Below are 20,101 nucleotides of genomic sequence, written 5' to 3'. Positions count from 1 at the left end.
AAGCTATATAAATATAATAATATGTAATTCAAACGGGGATAGCAGGTCCATTCTATGTGTCATATTTCATCATTTCGCGATATTGCGATATTTTTGCTGAAAGGACGATAAAGTTTGCAACTTTTGGTCGCTAATAAAAAAGCCCTGCCTGTTCCGGAAGTAGCAGACATCTGTCAAAATTGGGAGGGCTCCTCACATTGTTTATAACGGGAGCCTCCAACAAAAACAGCTATTCAGACCGAGAAAACGACAATTTCCCCATTAATTTGAGCGAGAATGAAAGATTCGTGGCTGAGAATATTGATAGCGAAGGACTAGAAAAAAAAAAAATTTTTAAAATAAAGGCGATTGCATTGTGAGCGATTCAGATGTTTTCAGACACATTTGCAAGGATAATTCTGGGAAATCCCTTATCTTTCTATTGTGTTGCTAGTGTTTTAGTGAGTTGAATAGTACCTGATAGTTGGAGGGGTGTGTTGACGCCAGTATCTGAGAGAAGTCACGGCAGCTGCATGGACATTTTACCACAATTTTCTAACCGAAAACTGCCGGTTGACATGTAGTCGGGATCCATGTTTGTTTGACCGCTCTGATCCATAGTAAAGCTTCATCTCTGGGAATTTTAAACAAGGAAACACCGTGTGTTTGTGTGGCTAAAGGCTAAAAGCTTCCCACCTCCATCTTTCTACTTTGACGTCTCCATTATTAATTGAACAAATTGCAAAAGATTCAGCAACACAGATGTCCAGAATACTGTGTAATTATGCGATGAAAAGATACTACTTTTAGCCGCAAGTGGTGCTGGGCTAATATGTCGCCTCCAACCAATAACGTCACAAACACGCGTCATCTTTCCGCGACGTTTTCAACAGGACACTTAGCGGGAAATTTAAAATTGCAATTTAGTAAACTAAAGCGGCCGTATTGGCATGTGTTGCAATGTTAATATTTCATCATTGATATATAAACTATCAGACTGCGTGGTCGCTAGTAGTGAAGTGAATTATATTTATATAGCGCTTTTCTCTAGTGACTCAAAGCGCTTTACATAGTGAAACCCAATATCTAAGTTACATTTAAACCAGTGTGGGTGGCACTGGGAGCAGGTGGGTAAAGTCTCCTGCCCAAGGACACAACGGCAGTAACTAGGATGGCACAAGCGGGAATCGAACCTGCAACCCTCAAGTTGCAGGCACGGCCACTCTACCAACCGAGCTATGCCATAGTGGCTTTCAGTAGGCCTTTAAATCATTCTGATGAAAAAAAAAAAAACCCGAGAATGAAACCATGTTTTTTGGTCACTTTATTAATACATCATAGACATATTTATTTTCATTTATATAATATACAACTTGTTAAACACATTTCACATTTGCGCCTCCAATGATGTTTTTTTCTTTGCAACCCTTTTTTTTTTTTTTTGGACTACAATTATTTACAATTACAAAAAAAAAAAAATGATGATAAAAATATGAACGTCATAAACAGATGGATTAAATGACAGAATTAGAATATATACACCAGGGGGGAGGCTTCGAAGACTTGAATTTGAGCAATGTGATGGTTTCCCTTTAGGAAAAGTTAGAATGGCAACAGTAATGACGTGTGTGTGTGTGTGTGTGTGTGTGTGTGTGTGTGTGTGTGTGTAACTCCATACTCATTAACGGCGATGAGGTCTAAAGGGACGATCCTTGTTCATTCATTGATTGATCAAAAAGGACAGCAGCTGACCTCAAAAGTGAGGGTTTAAGAAGCGCGTGTATGGAAAGGAGACCTTAAAACAGAAAATAAAGAGCAATGGGATCAAACATGATGCCGAGGTAGGCGAGAAGCGTCTCAGAAGGACCATCTCTCCTGTGTGCGGGGGTCCATGGAGAGGGAGGGGGGCTGTGACGGGGGCTGGCTGCTGCTGTCTTCTCCGTTTAAACTCTTCCTACACACGGGACACGTGTCGTGCTAACCACGACGACAACATGGCGTCAGCCCACGGTCACAGAGCCAAGGTGTGTAGTGGGCACTCACCATCTCCAGCCACGGTACTATACAGTCTGAGTGGAAGAAGTGGTTGCAGGGCAGCTGGCGCACCGCTTCACCCGCCTCAAAGTCCTCTTTGCACACAGGACATTCCATACAACAGTCTGTGGGGGGACAGCACATGTCAGTCATTGCTGCAAAGGCGCTTTACAGAAGATTTATGTTATGTAGAGTAGGGTTGTCCCGATACCAACATTTATGTCGATACTTTTCTAAATGAAGGGTACCACAAAAATGTCATTATTGGCTGTATTTTAACCAAAAATCTTGGGGTACATTAAACATATGTTTCTTATTGCAAGTTTGTCCTTAAATAAAATAGTGAACATACAAGACAATTTGTCTTTTATTAGTAAGTAAACAAACAAAGGCTCCTAATTTAGCTGCTGACATATGCAGTAACATATTGTGTCATTTATCTGTCTATTATTTTGTCAACATTATTAAGAACAAGTGGCAGAAAATTAATTATTAATCCACTTGTTCATTTATTGCTATTAACTGCTTACTTTCTCTTTTAACATGTTCTATCTACACTTCTGTTGAAACAAGAATGTCCAAAGTGCGACCCGCAGGTCATTTTTTTAACGGCCCCACGGCACATTTGAAAAAGATTGAAAACATAAAAAGTGATATAAAAGAGCAAACGGGTGCAATGTAACAACTCTACCAACCGGCATAGCTCGGTTGGTAGAGTGGCCGTGCCAGTAACTTGAGGGTTGCAGGTTCGATTCCCGCTTCTGCCATCCTAGTCACTGCCGTTGTGTCCTTGGGCAAGACACTTTACCCACCTGCTCCCAGTGCCACCCACACTGGTTTAAATGTAACTTAGATATTGGGTTTCACTATGTAAAGCGCTTTGAGTCACTAGAGAAAAGCGCTATATAAATATAATTCACTTCACAATTTTTACTCTAATAACACAAAGCTGTCATGCTGGCTGTTTCTTTCTTTAAAAAAAATAATGAATCAAAATCAATGTCATTATGAATTATTGACCTATTCAAGGCTCCAAGTACGTCACGTTAAATTTTCCACTTTGAGATATTTTTTGGGGAAAATGTTGCATATTTTGTGTTTGCCATATAAAAAACTGAGCTGTGTTTTCAAAGAAGGGCCTAAAATGAACAAACAAAAACGTAAACAACAATAAAACTTAGAATTGACGGATGGATCTCAAGTCGATCTTGAGATTATTGAGTTAAAAGTAAACAGTAAAAAAATGTTTATAATTTATTTTCTAACACTTTAATGAGTCGGACCCTTTTGGATCCCCAATCATTTTAGTGTGATTTGTTTTTTTATTGTCATTTCTCAAAAAATAATAATGAATTAAAATCAATGATGTTATTATTAGTGACTTTTTTAAGGCTCCAATTATTATATAATCTCCAATATTCCACTTAAAAAAAATATTGGGTGATAATATTGCATATTTTGTGTTTTTTTCCATCAAAAAACAGGGTTTTCTTTGACAAAAAGAGCATACAACTTTAATCTTTAAAATCATTATATTGACAGATGGACCTAATGTTGATCTGGAGATTTAAAACTTGAATAATAATAAAACAAAATAATACTGAATAATGACACATTTTTTATATTTTTTTGACCAAAACCCTTATGGATCCCTGGGATCAAGCCTGAGTGAAGGCCTAAATGTATATTGGTTATACATGTATTGTATTGGTTATTAAAATTAAAAAATGTCAAAATGGCCCCGCTTGCTTGGATTTTATAGTCTGCGGCCCTAAGTGGAAAAAGTTTGGACACCCCTGTGTTAAAATGTAATAATCACTTATTCTTCTGTTTGATACTTTACATTAGTTTTGGGATTCTATCCGATACCAAGTAGTTACAGGATCATACATTGGTCACATTCAAAGTCCTCATGTGTCCAGGGACATACTTCCTGACTTTATAAACATAGTACCGTATTTTTCGGACTATAAGTCGCAGTTTTTTTCATAGTTTTGCGACTTGTGTGAAATTATTAACACATTACCGTAAAATATCAAATAATATTATTTAGCTCGTTCACGTAAGAGACTAGACGTATAAGATTGTATGGGATTTGTTGATTAGAAGTGACAGTTTGGTAAACTTATATCATGTTCTATATGTTATAGTTATTTGAATGACTCTTACCATAATATGTTAGGTTAACATAGCAGTTGGTTATTTATGCCTCATATAACATACACTTATTCAGCCTGTTGTTCACTATTCTTTAGTTTAAATTGCCTTTCAAATGTCTATTCTTGGTGTTGGGTTTTATCAAATAAACTTCCCCCAAAAATGCGGCTTATACGTTTTTTTCCTTCGTTCTTATGCATTTTCGGCAGGTGCGACTTATATTCCGAAAAATACGATATACGTTTTTAAAAAAGGAAAAAAGATGTTGCGATGCCAAACAATATCGACGTAATCATAGTAGTATCGACTACATACACTACAGTACTTGGTATCATTACAGTGGATGTCAGGTGTAGATCCATCAATGGCGTTTGTTTACATGTTGACGCCGGTGAGCTACTTTTTAGAGGCGGTATAGTACCTAACTATATTCATTTAAGGGACAGCGTGGCGCAGTGGGAGAGTGGCCGTGCGCAACCCGAGGGTCACTGGTTCAAATCCCACCTAGTACCAACCTCATCACGTCCGTTGTGTCCTGAGCAAGACACTTCACCCTTGCTCCTGATGGGTGCTGGTTAGCGCCTTGCATGGCAGCTCCCTCCATCAGTGTGTGAATGTGTGTGTGAATGGGTAAATGTGGAAGTAGTGTCAAAGCGCTTTGAGTACCTTGAAGGTAGAAAAGCGCTATACAAGTACAACCCATTTATCATTTATTAATATCTTGGTACTATACTAAAACCGGTATACCGTACAACCCTAGTAGTGATGGATAGTACAGTTCACATTTGAATCCCTTCGGTACCAATTAGACACTAGTAGTTTACGGTACCATTATTTTCTTTTGTGTGTTGATAAATTGTTTGATGATATAGTCCAGGGGTAGGGAACCTATGGTTCTAGAGCCAGATGTGGCTCTTTTGATGACTGCATCTGGCTCTCAGATAAATCTGAGCTGACATTGCTTAACAGCGATAAGTACTGAATAATTCCGCTGGTAATCAAAGTGTTAAAAAGAACGTTCAAAATCTAAAACATTCTCATGCATTTTCATCCATCCATCCGGTTTTTACCGCACCTGTTCAAGAAGTCGCATTAATGGTAAGAAGTATTTTATTTATTTTTGGTTGTTATTCTGAGGCTATTATTGTTATAATGTTATTAAAAAGAATAAGAGACTTATTATTCTCTAAAAATGTTGGTCTTTCTTAAAAATGCATGCTTATAGTTGTATGCAGTGTTTAAAATAAATAAATGATATGGCTCTCACGGAAATACTTTTAAAAATATTTGGCTTGTATGGCTCTCTCAGCCAAAAAGGTTCCCGACCCCTGATGTAGCCTAACAATTAAAATGAGCTGATGATGATAATTGTGCTGTCCAGTTGTTATAGTTTATCATTCCATTTGCAATACACTTCCAAGACATTAGATGGCAGTAATGTGTAGGTTTTCTATGGTATGTTTTCTAACTCAGAAGTAAATTTGTCCAGGAAGCTGAATATTTTATGTTGCACCCGATGTGTTTATACTGTAAGTATTAGGGCTGCCAATCTTTGGGTGTCGCACGATTCGATTCAATATCGATTCTTGGGGTCACGATTCGATTATAAATCGATTTTTTTTCGATTCAACGCGATTCTCGATTCAAAAACGATATTTTTCCGATTCAAAACTGTTCTGTATTCATTCAATACATAAGATTTCAGCAGGATCTACCCCAGTCTAATGACATGCTAGCAGAGTAGTAGATTTTAATAAAAAAAAGCTTTTATAATTGTAAAGGACAAAGTTTTATTAACTGATTGCAATAATGTACATTTGTTTTAACTTTTAAACGAACAAAAACATGACTTATTTTATCTGTGTGAAAACATTGGACACAGTGTGTTGTCAAGCTTATGAGATGCCATGCAAGTGTAAGCCACTGTGAAACTATTGTTCTTTTTTATTATTTATTATAAATGTCTGATAATGTCAATGAGGGATTTTTAATCACTGCTATGCTGAAATTATAACTAATATTGATACTGTTGTTGATAATATTCATTTTTGTTTCACTACTTTTGTGTCGTGTTTGAGTCTCCTCAATTGCTCTGTTTATTGCAGTTCTGAGTGTTGCTGGGTCAGGTTTGGTTTTGGAATTGGATTGCATTGTTATGGTATTGCTGTGTAGTGGTTTGTTGGATTGATTAAAAAAAAAAAAAAAATCAAAAAAATTTTAGATAAAAAAAAAAAAAGAGAATTTATTCTGAATCGCACAACGTGAGAATCGCAATTCGTATTCGAATCAATTTTATCCCACACCCCTAGTAAGTATTGTAAATGGTTTGATACTAAAGTTCATCTCAGTCTGACTCGGGGGCCACATAGAAAAAAAAAAATTTACTAGAAAAACTCACAATGTCTGACAAAATGCTACAAACATGACAGAACACCAGAAAAAAAAAAACCCCTAATGGAATTGTCCTTTTTTTTTACGGATTGACACCCAGAATGTACATGATAATAAAGACTGTAGAATTAAAAATATTACATATAAAACACTGATTATTAACAACATATGAACGTTGCCACCTACTCGATGACATCTCTACAAACACGGTGAAACACGCACACTAACAATCTGATATAATATCACTTTTTTGCAGAACTTGGTTGTAATGATTTGCTTCCGCGTCAGTCCCCGACAACCGCGTTTCAGGCTGGTTGCTCTGGAAACAAACCCCGCCCACTGAGCTTTGTGCCTCGTCTCAGCAGCTGACACAAAGATTACTGTAATAACCCGTAGTTCACTCAAAAGCGCAGATTCCAACCGTTGCAATACTTTCTATAGTTCAAGATTTGAAAACAGCATTGCAGACTATAATAATGGTGGCTACAGTTTGGATGTTAAAGGTCTAAATTAAAATATATGGAAATGTACGGTGAGCTGCATTGAAAATCTAAACAGGCTGAATTTTGCCCCGGTCTGATCTTAGTAGTAGTTTTCAATACCACATTTGGAGGGGTTAAAATTCCCATGTAAAATTGCTAATGCAAATAGTAGCCTGTCAAAGCACATTCTGGAAGCCTTAATTTATGTTTATGCTTTTTCTACCAAGCTGTGGTGTGCCTTCAGTGCCTGCAAGGCCTAACATAACCAGAAATCACGATCTTAATTAAAGATAAAAGTATTCATATTCTCTTCATGTCATATTGCTGTTGTTTTCATCCAATCAGAAATCAGCTAGATCATGTTGCCACGCTGCACCAAATCTGCCAGGGCTTTCAGAATCAACAATGTGAGCACGGACACAAACATTTGACAGACAGTTGCGCTAGCCAATCAGATCACGCGTTATTGTCAGTAAAGCCTTCAAGCTGGTCTAAGGCAGATATATAGTCATGTTCTGACCTAGGTCAGTGGTCCCCGACCTTTTTGTAGCTGCGGACCGGTCAACACTTGATAATTTGTCCCGCGGCTCGTCAGGGGGGGAATATTCTTTTTTTATTTTATTTTTTTGTGTCATGAAAAAGCGAGTTTTTTTGGGTTGGTGCACTAATTGTAAGTGCATCTTGTGTTTTTCATGTTGATTTAATATTTTTTTTTTTTTTTTAAATACAAAAAATGTATAAATTATTCTGCGGCCCAGTGGTTGAGGTCCACTGACCTAAGTAACATAAGAACTCCATTACCCAGCATGCCACAGTAGTGTGGAGCATGCGTGGTAGCCGCGTTTAGCCATGATTTTGATGAGCACCCTGTGGAGTAAACTTTTAAGAAGTCGGGCAACACGCCTCGTCTGCATCTTTTATGATTAGTGAAGTGAATTATATTTATATAGCGCTTTTCTCAAGTGACTCAAAGCGCTTTACATAGTGACACCCAATATCTAAGTTACATTTAAACCAGTGTGGGTGGCACTGGGAGCAGGTGGGTAAAGTGTCTTGCCCAAGGACACAACGGCAGTGACTAGGATGGCACAAGTGGGAATCGAACCTGCAACCCTCAAGTTGCTGGCACGGCCACTCTACCAACCGAGCTATGCCCCCCCATTTATTATTGATTAGACAAGACAACACATATATTTGCAAGGCCATTTTCAAGAAGGATATTTAATAAGAAACTACATCTTGTGAGACCAGGTCAGCCAACCCCAGATATTATACTTCCTTTTTTTTTTTCCAAGTTTAATGTGTTTTTTGAAATTAAATTTTGACAGCACCACATAAGATATGTTTTAATTGCTGATGCGGCTTTATTGATTTTTAAATGCGCCAGAAAAAAAACACGTTTTGTACAATGCCCAGTAGTTCGTAAATGTGTTCCTGTATAGTATTTCTCCACAAATGGTCATGTGGTGACATCATTGATGTTATTTTGAGAGGCAATCATTGAAGTCGGACATTACTGAAGGCCTAGGTGGGGAACGCACGGCCTGCCACTGTTACCAGGCATACTTGCTTTGTTGGTGTTGAAAACTGGAACTTCATAGGGAGATTTGGCTAAGTCCACCCTGAGTGCTGCTTGACTGATAGTTCACGTGAATCTGTGACGTGCAACAAAATTATTGAAAATTGGCACGGTTGGATTGAACGTGAATCAATACCCGGTAGTGCGGACGTAATTGTGTCTGTCTAAAAGCACAGAACTTGGTAGCCAACCCTAAAGCTGACAGACGCACAAAGTACGGGGCGCTGATCCCAACTTTTGTAAAAGGAGCTTGATGAATAAAACCAAGAAGAAAGAAAACCTTACCTGCTTGCTCCTGAGAAATATTGACAAAAGGCAGGGACGAGATCCTCTCTTTCTCCGCTGGAGGAGGTCCGGTGTTGTCCAGCTGACCTAGTAACTACACACACACACACACACACACACACACACACACACACACACACACACACACACGTGTTAAGTGGACACACATGAGAAGAGCGGGTTCTTCAATGGTGGTTGTACTTGTGTTATGACAGCGTCTAGTCCTCCATGTCCCCAGGCGTAGTCTCCAGGGTTAGAATGCAGCATCCCTGTCCTGGTGGGAGACGAGGGTCAGACTGGAATCCGAATGAAAAGAGAGGGGAGGGGGCAGTGGTGGTCTTACCATGACAGGGGCGGCAAACCAGGGACCCCGGAGTTGGCAAAGAGACCGGCGAGGAACTGTTGTACAATCCTGAGAGAGGTAAGATCAAAATGATGAACGGTTTTATGTGCGAGGGAAATGCTGACTCAGCGGCTGACGCTAACCCTTCCACAGCAGGCGAGCGGTCGGGTCGAGTGCTGACTCTGGATCTGTATATCCTCTGGCTGTGGTGGCGGGGGGGACGCGCCGGCCCCCAGTGGTCCCCGGTGCCCAGCGAGCCCACTATGGATCCCCCCAGGCCGGCGGGTACCGAGCCTCGGATGGGTCCGCCTCCAAACCCTCCTAAGTCGCCAAAGGCGCTCAAGCGCCCCCCGGGGAGCCGAGGCTCCGAGTCGGGGTTGTCGTTGTCTGCTGAAAAAGGTCGCTCCATCAGCAGCAGGTGCCAGAGCTGCAAGACAAGAGGGGTGAGTTGACAAATGCACTGCAAAGACGGAAATCTAAGTAAGATTAAATATCTCAAATCAGGGTAATATTTGCTTATTTTCTGTCTGATAAGATCATTCTTCTCACTTAAGCAGATTTTATGATTAAAATTCAAAAAATTATTCTGGCAAATCTAGAAAATCTGTAGAATCAAATTTAAATCTTATTTCAAAGTCTTTTAAATTTATTTTTAAATTTTTATTCTGGAAAATCTAGAAGAAATAATGATTTTTCTTTGTTAGAAATATAGCTTGATCCAATTGGTTATATATCATACCAAAGTGCAGATTGGATTTTGACCTATTAAAAACATGTCATCAAAATTCTAAAATTAATCTTAATCAGGAAAAAATACTAATGATGTTCCATTAATTATTTTTTTTATTTTTTCAAAAAGATTCGAATTAGCTAGTTTTTCTCCATTTTTTTCGGTTGAATTTTGAATTTTAAAGAGTCAAAATTGAAGATAAACTATGTTTCAAAATTAAATTTTCATTTTTTTCGTGTTTTCTCTTTTAACCCGATCAATTAAGTGTTTTTTTCATCATTTATTCTCTACAAAAAACCATCTGTAAAAGGAAAAAAAATGTACGACGGAATGACAGACAGAAAAACCCATTATTTTGTATATATAGATTTATTTATTAAAGGTAAATTGAGCAAATTTGCTATTTCTGGCAATTTATTTAAGTGTGTATCAAAGTGGTAGCCATTTGCAATAATCAGTACCCAAGAAGTAGCTCTTGGTTTCAAAAAGGTTGGTGACCCCTGATCTATATTGATTAAAACATGCTTGAAACTAGAATATCAACTGATGCAAAGCTGTGTCATCAACACTCACAAGTAGAGATGTCCGATAATGGCTTTTTCGCCGATATCCCCATGTTGTCCAACTGTTAATTACAGATTCTGATATCGACCGATACCGATAGTCGTGGAATTAACACATTGTTATGCCTAATTCTGTTGTGATGCCCCGCTGCATTAAACAATGTAAAATGGTTTTCCAAAATAAATCAACTCAAGTTATGGAAAAAATGCCAACATGGCACTGCCATATTTATTATTGAAGTCACAAAGTGCATTATTTTTTTTTAACATGCCTCAAAACAGCAGTTTGGAATTTGGGACATGCTCTCCCTGAGATAATACTGACACCCACTACAAATATGGGAAATACTATACTTTGACTTTCACAAAGTGCATTATTTATTTATTTTTTTAAACATGCCTCAAAACCGCACTTTGGAATTTGGGACATGCTCTCCCTGAGAGAGCATGAGGTTGAGGTGGGGGTGAGGGGTAGCTGAGGGTGTATATTGTAGCGTCCCGGAAGAGTTAGTGCTGCAAGGGTTCTGGGTATTTGTTCTGTTGTGTTTCAGAGCGAATGTTCTCCCCAAATGTGTTTGTCATTCTTGTTTGGTGTGGTTTCACACCAAACAAAGTGTTTATACGGCCACCCCCAGTGTGACCTGTATGGCTGTTGACCAAGTATACGTTGCATTCACTTGTGTGTGGGAAAAGCCGTACATATTATGTGATTGGACCGGCACGCAAAGGCAGTGCCTATAACAGGGGTGAGCATTACGTTGATCGCGATCGACTGGTCGATCTCGGAGGGTGTGTCAGTCGATCTCAAGCCGGGCATTAAAAAATAGACATAAAAATGAGCAATCATCAATCATACCAAGACTTCACTTTCGTCAGTTGTTTGACATTCTCGGCACCCGAGGATCTTGTGAGATGACGCTGGCTGCTGCGAGCTCATATTTAAGAAAAAAATCACTAACAGGGCGGACGCAGAGAAACACATTTTATTTCTAGAGACTCCGTACCTACTGTCAAAACTCTAAAGACCGACTGCACAGTTCCTGTCTTCACCATAAAAGACCTGTTTCATCCTGCCTGTGCTAACAAAATAAGAGTCTCAGAAAGCTAGCAAGCTACGGAGTTTGATGCCAATGTATTTCTCCCCCGCCCTCAGCGACCGCACACTCACTTGCTTGCCCACCCGCACAGTCACTGACGTCACTCACCTGCTGCCAGACATTAAAGGGCCACACACATATGCTACTCTCATAACAAAGTGTTTAAAAACGAGTATGCAAGTTGGACAAATGAGATGCCAAATCCAACCACTTTCATGTGGTATTGGACAGAAAGGAGGACTTTTTTTTTCCCTCCATTTGAAAATGCGGACGTTATCAGCACCACTGTCTGATTCCAATCAATGCAAGTCATCAGAATCAGGTAATACACCAACTTATATTCTTGTCTTCATGAAAGAAAGGAATCTATGTGTGTTAAACATGCTTGTATTATCATTAAACACCATTAACTTGTTAACAAAAATGTCTCTTTCATAAATAAATAATTATAAATAGGAATGAGGTAGATCTCCTCGACTTGGTCAATTGAAAAGTAGCTCGCCTGCAGAAAAAGTGTGAGCGCCCCTGGCCTATAAGGTTTATCGGCGCTCCGTACTTCTCCTTACGTCTGTGTACAGCGGCGTTTTGAAAAGTCATGAAGTTTACTTTTTGAAACCAATACCGGTAATTTCCGATATCACATTTTAAAGCATTTATCGGCCGATAATATCAACAGTCCGATATTATCAGACATCTCTACTCACAAGTATAAAACCACTTTTTTAAAGTAATAATTTTTTACTTCAAGCATGAAAAAAAAAATTATGCCCAGCACATATCATTATGTGAAGATAATGGCAGTAGCATTTACTTAATTTACGAATATTTTCAACATATTGAGCAAAAAGGTCTTAATTGTTTTTCTACCAGGAAAAGTGCAATTGTTATTAGTGAGAATTTACTTATTTTAAGGTATTTTGGATTCATTGAGGTTAACTAATTTTTACTTGTTTTGGAAAGTCTTGACCAGCGGAATTTTCTTGTTCTATTGGCAGATAATTTGGCTTAGTTCAAATAAAATACCCCTCATTTTTGTATTTTTCTTTTCTTGTTTTTGAACACTGACTTTTTACAGTGTGTGTGCCTCGTACCTCTGCAAACTCGCTGGTTGTGTCGTCGAGCCCGTTGGTTCCGCCCTCCAAGAGACTGCTGGGAACACGACAGGAGATAAGTGGAGATCAGAGCATTTATGGAGTCACAAAACTTACCTGGAATCTTCTGTCACTTCTTCTATGAAGCCCGAGTCACAGTGAGGGCACACATATTCCTACGTACACAAAAGTACAGTTTTGGTTAAAACTACAATTCTTTTTTTAACATATTCCCACACAGAGAAAATGGTGATGATTGGAGAGCTAACAAGTGGGTCCATTAGCCATTTTACTGCCGTGTGACCGAACACCACTTGGAATCAATTGAGGTATGTAAATAAACATGTAAAAAATATTTTGCACTGGTATGTATCTACAGGTAATATGTCAAAATATTATTTTCTGCTCCAACTTGATGAGTGCGGCTTAAATACTGGAGCGCTCTATAACCCGGAAAATATGGTATATGTTATTTTGCTATTGCCTCTTACCCTCCCTCGTTCATATCATGGCACCCTGCCCCCTATCTGAGAAGCACAGCATTAGAGAAAATATTATAATATTAAAAAAAAAGATGTTTTAAAAAAGAACCACAAAAACAAACATGGACGAAAGAGGAACCATAGACAGCAAATCTAGATAATTGTTGGAGATATTGCAGAAAATGTATCTTGAAAACAATCTCAGACAAAAAAAAAAAATCAATCCGAATAAGACAATTACCAGAAGTATTTTTTTTTAATGTAAAAATAAATCAAGAGAGATATTAAAAGAATTAAGTCCTCATATAGGAGAAACAAATATTTATTAGGAAGAAGCAGAATTTTTTTTAGGAAAAAAAAATGTTTATTGAGAAAAGTAGTATCCTGTTGCAGTTGTAACACGAAAGCAAGACAACTTGAAAAATCTTTGAGCCGTTTAGTCCATGAAAGAGAAGAATAAAGAATTCTTACATCAAGCGACTCAAAATGGCGGTCACAACAAACCCCCACCTTTTGGGTAAATCTGACTGTCACTTAAAGGGGCCGCACCGAATTACTCACTCTTAACTGCATATGTAAATGCTAAACAAGAACATTGTTATGTACAAAATAGAATAATGACAACAAAGTCAAATAAACAGGTGTGGTGAATTATGTACTTAAAGCAACCGCCACACTACATATATGTTTGTCAATAAAATTTGATTTTTTTTTCTCGTTTTTAAAAAAATATATAAAATCACAAGAAACACAAGTCTGCCATAATTTTGGGAAAAAAAATTAGTGCAAGGAAAACATTTATTTACAAATGAGGTATTACAAAAAAATGTAATCATACAGCAAACTACACTAAAATGTATAAAGACATAATAATAAAAGCAACTAATTTTTGTTAAAAACATCCATCCATCCATCCATTTTCTACCGCTTATTCCCTTTTGGGGTTGCGGGGGGCGTTGGCGCCTATCTCAGCTACAATCGGGCGGAAGGCGGGGTACACCCTGGACAAGTCGCCACCTCATCGCAGGGCCAACACAGATAGACAGACAACATTCACACTCACATTCACACACCAGGGCCAATTTTGTTAAAAACAGTCATGGTAAAAAACACTCCCAACATTGTGGTTCTTGCATACAAAAATATGTGGCTTTAGCGTTTAAGCAGCCACTCTGACAAACATTCTGAGTTGTTGCCGCTAGCGATGAGGATGCTGACGCGCTCATGTATCATGTGACCTCTGCCCGTCATGAGTGGGCAGCGAGGACGCTTTTGCCAGCCGTCATAGCGCATTTTTATAAAAAAATGTTGTCACATGAGATAGTTACGCTAATTTTTTTAATAAGGCACACTTTGGCGTTCGGAGGTCCACTAATAACCTACATACTTCCAATATTTGTTTCCCTGGGGAGCAAACGCAGCATCACGACGTAACAAAACAGGATGTAGTAAAATGAAACATGGACTTTCTGGCTGCTGGTTTACGGGAAATGAAGCTGGTCTATTATGGTGACTGAATGTAACCTCGGAGGCAAAGCTGCTCCGCTAACCACGCCTTGTTTCTTTACTTCATGGTAATAAGCTCACGTCATGTTAGGAGAATGAAGTATGCACAAATTGACGTGTCGTACAGGTGGCAACATTGGAGCCAGGCTTAGCTGAGAAAGGAGAGAATGCCACAAGGAGAGTGTGTGTGTGTGTGTGAACAAGTTAGGACATGAATCATGGTCCCAATACTGAAAACCATTGCATTTATTAGAGAATGTCTCATTTGCACCCCCTGGTGGTTAGGGTGGTCCCAAAAAAGAGGGATTTTTTTCAAATTGACTGCCTAGTGTTTGAATGTGAATGTTGTCTGTCTATCTGTGTTGGCCCTGACTTGTCCAGGGTGTACGCCGCCTTCCGCCCGATGGTAGCTAAGATAGGCGCCAGCGCCCCCCGTGACCCCAAAAGGAAATAAGCGGTAGAAAATGGATAGATGGATGTCGGTTTTAAAAGTGCCCCCCCTCTGGTCAACATATGAAATAAGTGGGTGTAAAAATTTTAATTGCGCCCTCTCTTGTCAAAATATTTAATAAGCGTGTGTAAGAAATTGAAATACGCCCCCTATGGCCAAAATGTATTTAAAAAAAAAATTCAATTAAATATATAGAGACATACTATAATAACTTTAAGTAAAAAAAAATAAGATTAAAAACCAATTACAAAGAAAAAATTCAACAAGTTTCTTTTTTACTAAAAGCAGTCTCTCACAATGTGTCGACTTTTTTCTTATAAAATTGGGAACAATTTCTCATATTCTTTCTGTAATCTTGCAATATTTTCTCATCAAATTATTACTTTATGTAAAATTACTTTTTAATGCAAAATGGTGACATTTGTCAAAATGCTGACTATTCACAATATTCCCAATTTTTTGTTGTTCTTGTAAAAGTTATTCTTTGAGTAAAATTATGACTTTTGTCATCATTTTGCCAAGTAAAATTTCCGATTATTACACCATTGCCAAAATTGTAAAGTTTTCCTATAAAATTGGGACTTTTGTCGAGTAAAATTATGACTTTTCATAAAATTTACACAATTTTAAGCTTTTCTTGTAAAATAGTGACTGTTATTGAGTAAAATTCCACCTTTGATCATGATATTGCACAAATGTTCAGTTTTTCTTGTAAAATTGTGACTTGCGTTCAGTAAAATTATCCATCCATCCATCCATTTTCTACCGCTTATTCTCTTTTGGGGTCGCGGGGGGCGCTGGCGCCTATCTCAGCTACAATCGGGCGGAAGGCGGAGTACACCCTGGACAAGTCCCCACCTCATCGCAGGGCCAACACAGATAGACAGACAACATTCACACACTAGGGCCAATTTAGTAAAATTATGAATTATTATAATATTTAATTCCAAGTATTTCTTGTGAAACTGTGACCTTTTTCTTGTCAAATTCCAACTAATTTTTCACAACAAGCTTTTGTATATTTCTATAGTATGTATATATTATTAATGTTGTAAATACAAATCTTTATATATCATTAAGGGTGGTCCTAAAGAGGTAAGCCTTTTTTGGAGGTCTCAAGATGGTAACAAATACAAGTGTGTGTGTGTGTGTGTGTGTGTGTGTGTGTGTGTGTGTGTGTGTGAATGACACAACAGGTTTGTTTGCAGTCAGTGACGAAGCAGACTGGAATTACGCGTAGCCAGGCCAAAACATTTTCTTATTCGATTCACTTTGCGAGTATAAAAAAAAAAAAAAAGTTTTAGTCAATCCAACAAAACAATACACAGCTATACCATAACAATGCAATCCAATTCCAAAACCAAACCTGAACCAGCAACACTCAGAACTGCAATAAACAGAGCAATTGAGAGCAGACACAAACCCGACACAGAACAAACCAAAAGTAGTGAAACAAAAATGAATATTATCAACAACAGTATCAATATTAGTTATAATTTCAGCGTAGCAGTGATTAAAAATCCCTCACTGACATCATTAGACATTTATAAAAATAATAAAAAAGAACAATAGTGTCACAGTGGCTTACACTTGCATCGCATCTCATAAGCTTGACAACACACTGTGTCCAATGTTTTCACAAAGATAAAATAAGTCATATTTTTGGTTTGTTTAATACTTAAAATAAATGTACATTATTGCAATCAGTTGATAAAAAATTCTTTTACAATTATAAAAGTTTTTTTTTTCAAATCTACTACTCTGCTAGCAGGTCAGCAGACTGGGGTAGATCCTGATGAAATCCTATGTATTGAATGAATACAGAATCCTTTTGAATCGAGAATCACGTTGAATCGAAAAAAATCCATTTATAATTGAATTGCGACCTCAAGAATCGATATTGAATTGAATCGAGGGACACCCAAAGATTTGCAGCCCTAATATATATATGTATATATGCGCACGCAAAATGCATATTTATGTGTGTATATATATATATATATATATATATATATATATATATATATGCACACAGAAAGACAAACACAAACATTAATTTGTTTTCACGTAAAAAACAGTAAATTTTGCGGTGTGACTTATTTTATTTTGTAGTAGTGACTTCCTTATTCATTTACAGAATCTGGTCAAATTCCTTTGTTTTGACTTTATGGAACTGTGCATACAAGTGATGTTGAGACGACATTTGTTCATTTCTTTGACAGAGACAGTACGATTAAACGTTGCTACCCACAGGAAACCGATGTCAAAGTATATAAGACTTATAGCCACCGGCCAATTTGCAACCCTCGTCCCTGGTTAGGCTTTTAAAGAAAAGTGAAAAACACATACAAAAGGATGAAGAAATGTAAAAAAATAAAAAAATATTGGCCCCATTTGTCCATACTACACCCAGCTCTAGTGACCACACTTCTGATTTTCCTTCAGCCACTTTTTCAGATTTGTGGAAAAAATGTTAATGTCTGACTGTGACTTTAACTCCAGTGGCAAAGAGTTCCACAGATGGAGAGTCTTTCACTGAAAATGCAGACGGCACCTTTTCACCCTACAGCTGGAGTCTGCACACCTTCACGACTGTATCTTTCTATTTCTTTACACATCACATCAGGGACTAATCCATTAAGACACTTAAAAATAGCTATGAGAAATGTATAAAATTATCAAAACTCATGTTATATGTTTGGGTAATATGGCAGTGATGATGCTTTATTAGTGTTTGGTCAAATATCTTTAGTGTTTGTTTATATAATGACAGCAGAGGCTTCACTACACATTCTGTGGCCTGTCCCCAGACCATGGCACAATAAGACATATGGGATAAAAATCATTGTGGCCTGTCCCCAGACCATGGCACAATAAGACATATGGGATAAAATCATTGTGGCCTGTCCCCAGACCATGGCACAATAAGACATATGGGATAAAATCATTGTGGCCTGTCCCCAGACCATGGCACAATAAGACATATGAGATAAAATCATTGTGGCCTGTCCCCAGACCATGGCACAATAAGACATATGAGATAAAATCATTGTGGCCTGTCCCCAGACCATGGCACAATAAGACATATGAGATAAAATCATTGTGGCCTGTCCCCAGACCATGGCACAATAGGACATATGGGATAAAAATCATTGCATGCATGTAAACTCGTGCAGCTTCAACAGATAAACAAAGTCTATTAATAAGCCTGAAACAGTTTATATTTCTTTTTATGGTCTTAGTCATTTATATAATATGGCCACCAAATTTTAGCTTAGGATCCACATTGGGGCCTGTGCGTGTTTACACTGTCGTCTGATAAAGAACACATTTTACTTGCAGTGTAAACAGTCAGCTGGAAAAAAAAACTCAGATTTGGACCACTTTGGCATGCAGTGTAAATGTGTACAAAGTCGTGTATTCATTTTAGCCAGTGCTAGTCAGGGACAAGCGGTAGAAAATGGATGGATGGATAGTCAGTCTGTGAGTTTATCAAAGTGCAGTTATTAATCATCCATCCATCCATCATTTTCCGCTTATCCGAGGTCGGGTCGCGGGGGCAACAGCCTAAGCAGGGAAACCCAGACTTCCCTCTCCCCAGCCACTTAGTCTAGCTCTTCCCGGGGGATCCCAATGCGTTCCCAGGCCAGCCGGGAGACATAGTCTTCCCAACGTGTCCTGGGTCTTCCCCGTGGCCTCCTACCGGTTGGACGGGCCCTAAACACCTTCCTAGGGAGGCGTTCGGATGGCATCCTGACCAGATGCCCGAACCACCTCATCTGGCTCCTCTCGATGTGGAGGAGCAGCGGCTTTACTTTGAGTTCCTCCCGGATGGCAGAGCTTCTCACCCTATCTCTAAGGGAGAGACCCAAACTCATTTCGGCCGCTTGTACCCGTGATCTTATCCTTTCGGTCATGACCCAAAGCTCATGACCATAGGTGAGGATGGGAACGTAGATCGACCGGTAAATTGAGAGCTTTGCCTTCCGGCTCAGCTCCTTCTTCACCACAACGGATCGGTACAACGTCCGCATTACTGAAGACGCCGCACCGATCCGCCTGTCGATCTCACGATCCACTCTTCCCCCACTCGTGAACAAGACTCCTAGGTACTTGAACTCCTCCACTTGGGGCAGGGTCTCCTCCCCAACCCGGAGATGGCACTCCACCCTTTTCCGGGCGAGAACCATGGACTCGGACTTGGAGGTGCTGATTCTCATTCCGGTCGCTTCACACTCGGCTGCGAACAGATCCAGCGAGAGCTGAAGATCCCGGTCAGATGAAGCCATCAGGACCACATCATCTGCAAAAAGCAGAGACCTAATCCTGCGGTTACCAAACCGGAACCCCTCAACGCCTTGACTGCGCCTGGAAATTCTGTCCATAAAAGTTATGAACAGAATCGGTGACAAAGGACAGCCTTGGCGGAGTCCAACCCTCACTGCAAATGTGTCCGACTTACTGCCGGCAATGCGGACCAAGCTCTGGCACTGATCATACAGGGAGTGGACCGCCACAATAAGACAGTCCGATACCCCATACTCTCTGAGCACTCCCCACAGGACTTCCCGAGGGACACGGTCGAATGCCTTCTCCAAGTCCACAAAGCACATGTAGACTGGTTGGGCAAACTCCCATGCACCCTCAAGAACCCTGCCGAGAGTATAGAGCTGGTCCACAGTTCCACGACCAGGACGAAAACCACACTGTTCCTCCTGAATCCGAGGTTCGACTATCCGACGTAGCCTCCTCTCCAGTACACCTGAATAAACCTTACCGGGAAGGCTGAGGAGTGTGATCCCACCATAGTTGGGATCACACTATCAGTTATTATCAGTTATTAATCATGTTTTTTTTTAATCATATTAATTCAAAACGATCATACTAAACGTCAGAAGTTTGACCAAGGTTGTCCTTATTATTAACGATTA

General features: G+C 39.0%; 2 protein-coding genes across 3 annotated transcripts in view; one reads left to right on the top strand and one right to left on the bottom strand.

The window, feature by feature from the left end:
- Positions 1-1,286: 1,286 nt before the first annotated feature.
- rnf115a (ring finger protein 115a) overlaps positions 1,287-20,101 on the bottom strand; it is a 28,247-nt gene continuing 9,432 nt past the window's right edge. The window contains exons 2-9 of one of the 2 annotated variants that reach the window (XM_061881670.1): positions 12,849-12,907; positions 12,732-12,789; positions 9,394-9,677; positions 9,251-9,319; positions 9,109-9,181; positions 8,908-9,001; positions 2,023-2,138; positions 1,287-1,956 (exon numbers count right to left, since the gene is read on the bottom strand). In XM_061881670.1, coding sequence (XP_061737654.1) covers positions 1,837-1,956; positions 2,023-2,138; positions 8,908-9,001; positions 9,109-9,181; positions 9,251-9,319; positions 9,394-9,677; positions 12,732-12,789; positions 12,849-12,907 — 873 coding nt within the window. In that variant the 3' untranslated portion in view covers positions 1,287-1,836. The remainder of the gene's footprint in view (positions 1,957-2,022; positions 2,139-8,907; positions 9,002-9,108; positions 9,182-9,250; positions 9,320-9,393; positions 9,678-12,731; positions 12,790-12,848; positions 12,908-20,101) is intronic. The other variant, XM_061881671.1, reaches the window with a different exon arrangement.
- The window catches only part of polr3c (polymerase (RNA) III (DNA directed) polypeptide C), a 45,907-nt gene continuing 38,773 nt past the window's right edge, over positions 12,968-20,101 (top strand). Inside the window, exon 1 of the mRNA XM_061881665.1 lies at positions 12,968-13,060. The gene's annotated coding sequence lies outside the window, so the exon portion shown is untranslated. The remainder of the gene's footprint in view (positions 13,061-20,101) is intronic.

The sequence above is a fragment of the Nerophis ophidion genome, linkage group LG21, assembly GCF_033978795.1.
Source record: "Nerophis ophidion isolate RoL-2023_Sa linkage group LG21, RoL_Noph_v1.0, whole genome shotgun sequence".
NCBI lineage: Eukaryota > Metazoa > Chordata > Actinopteri > Syngnathiformes > Syngnathidae > Nerophis > Nerophis ophidion.
Note: the sequence above shows the minus strand (reverse complement) of the source record. Positions and strands in the feature narration are given on the sequence as shown.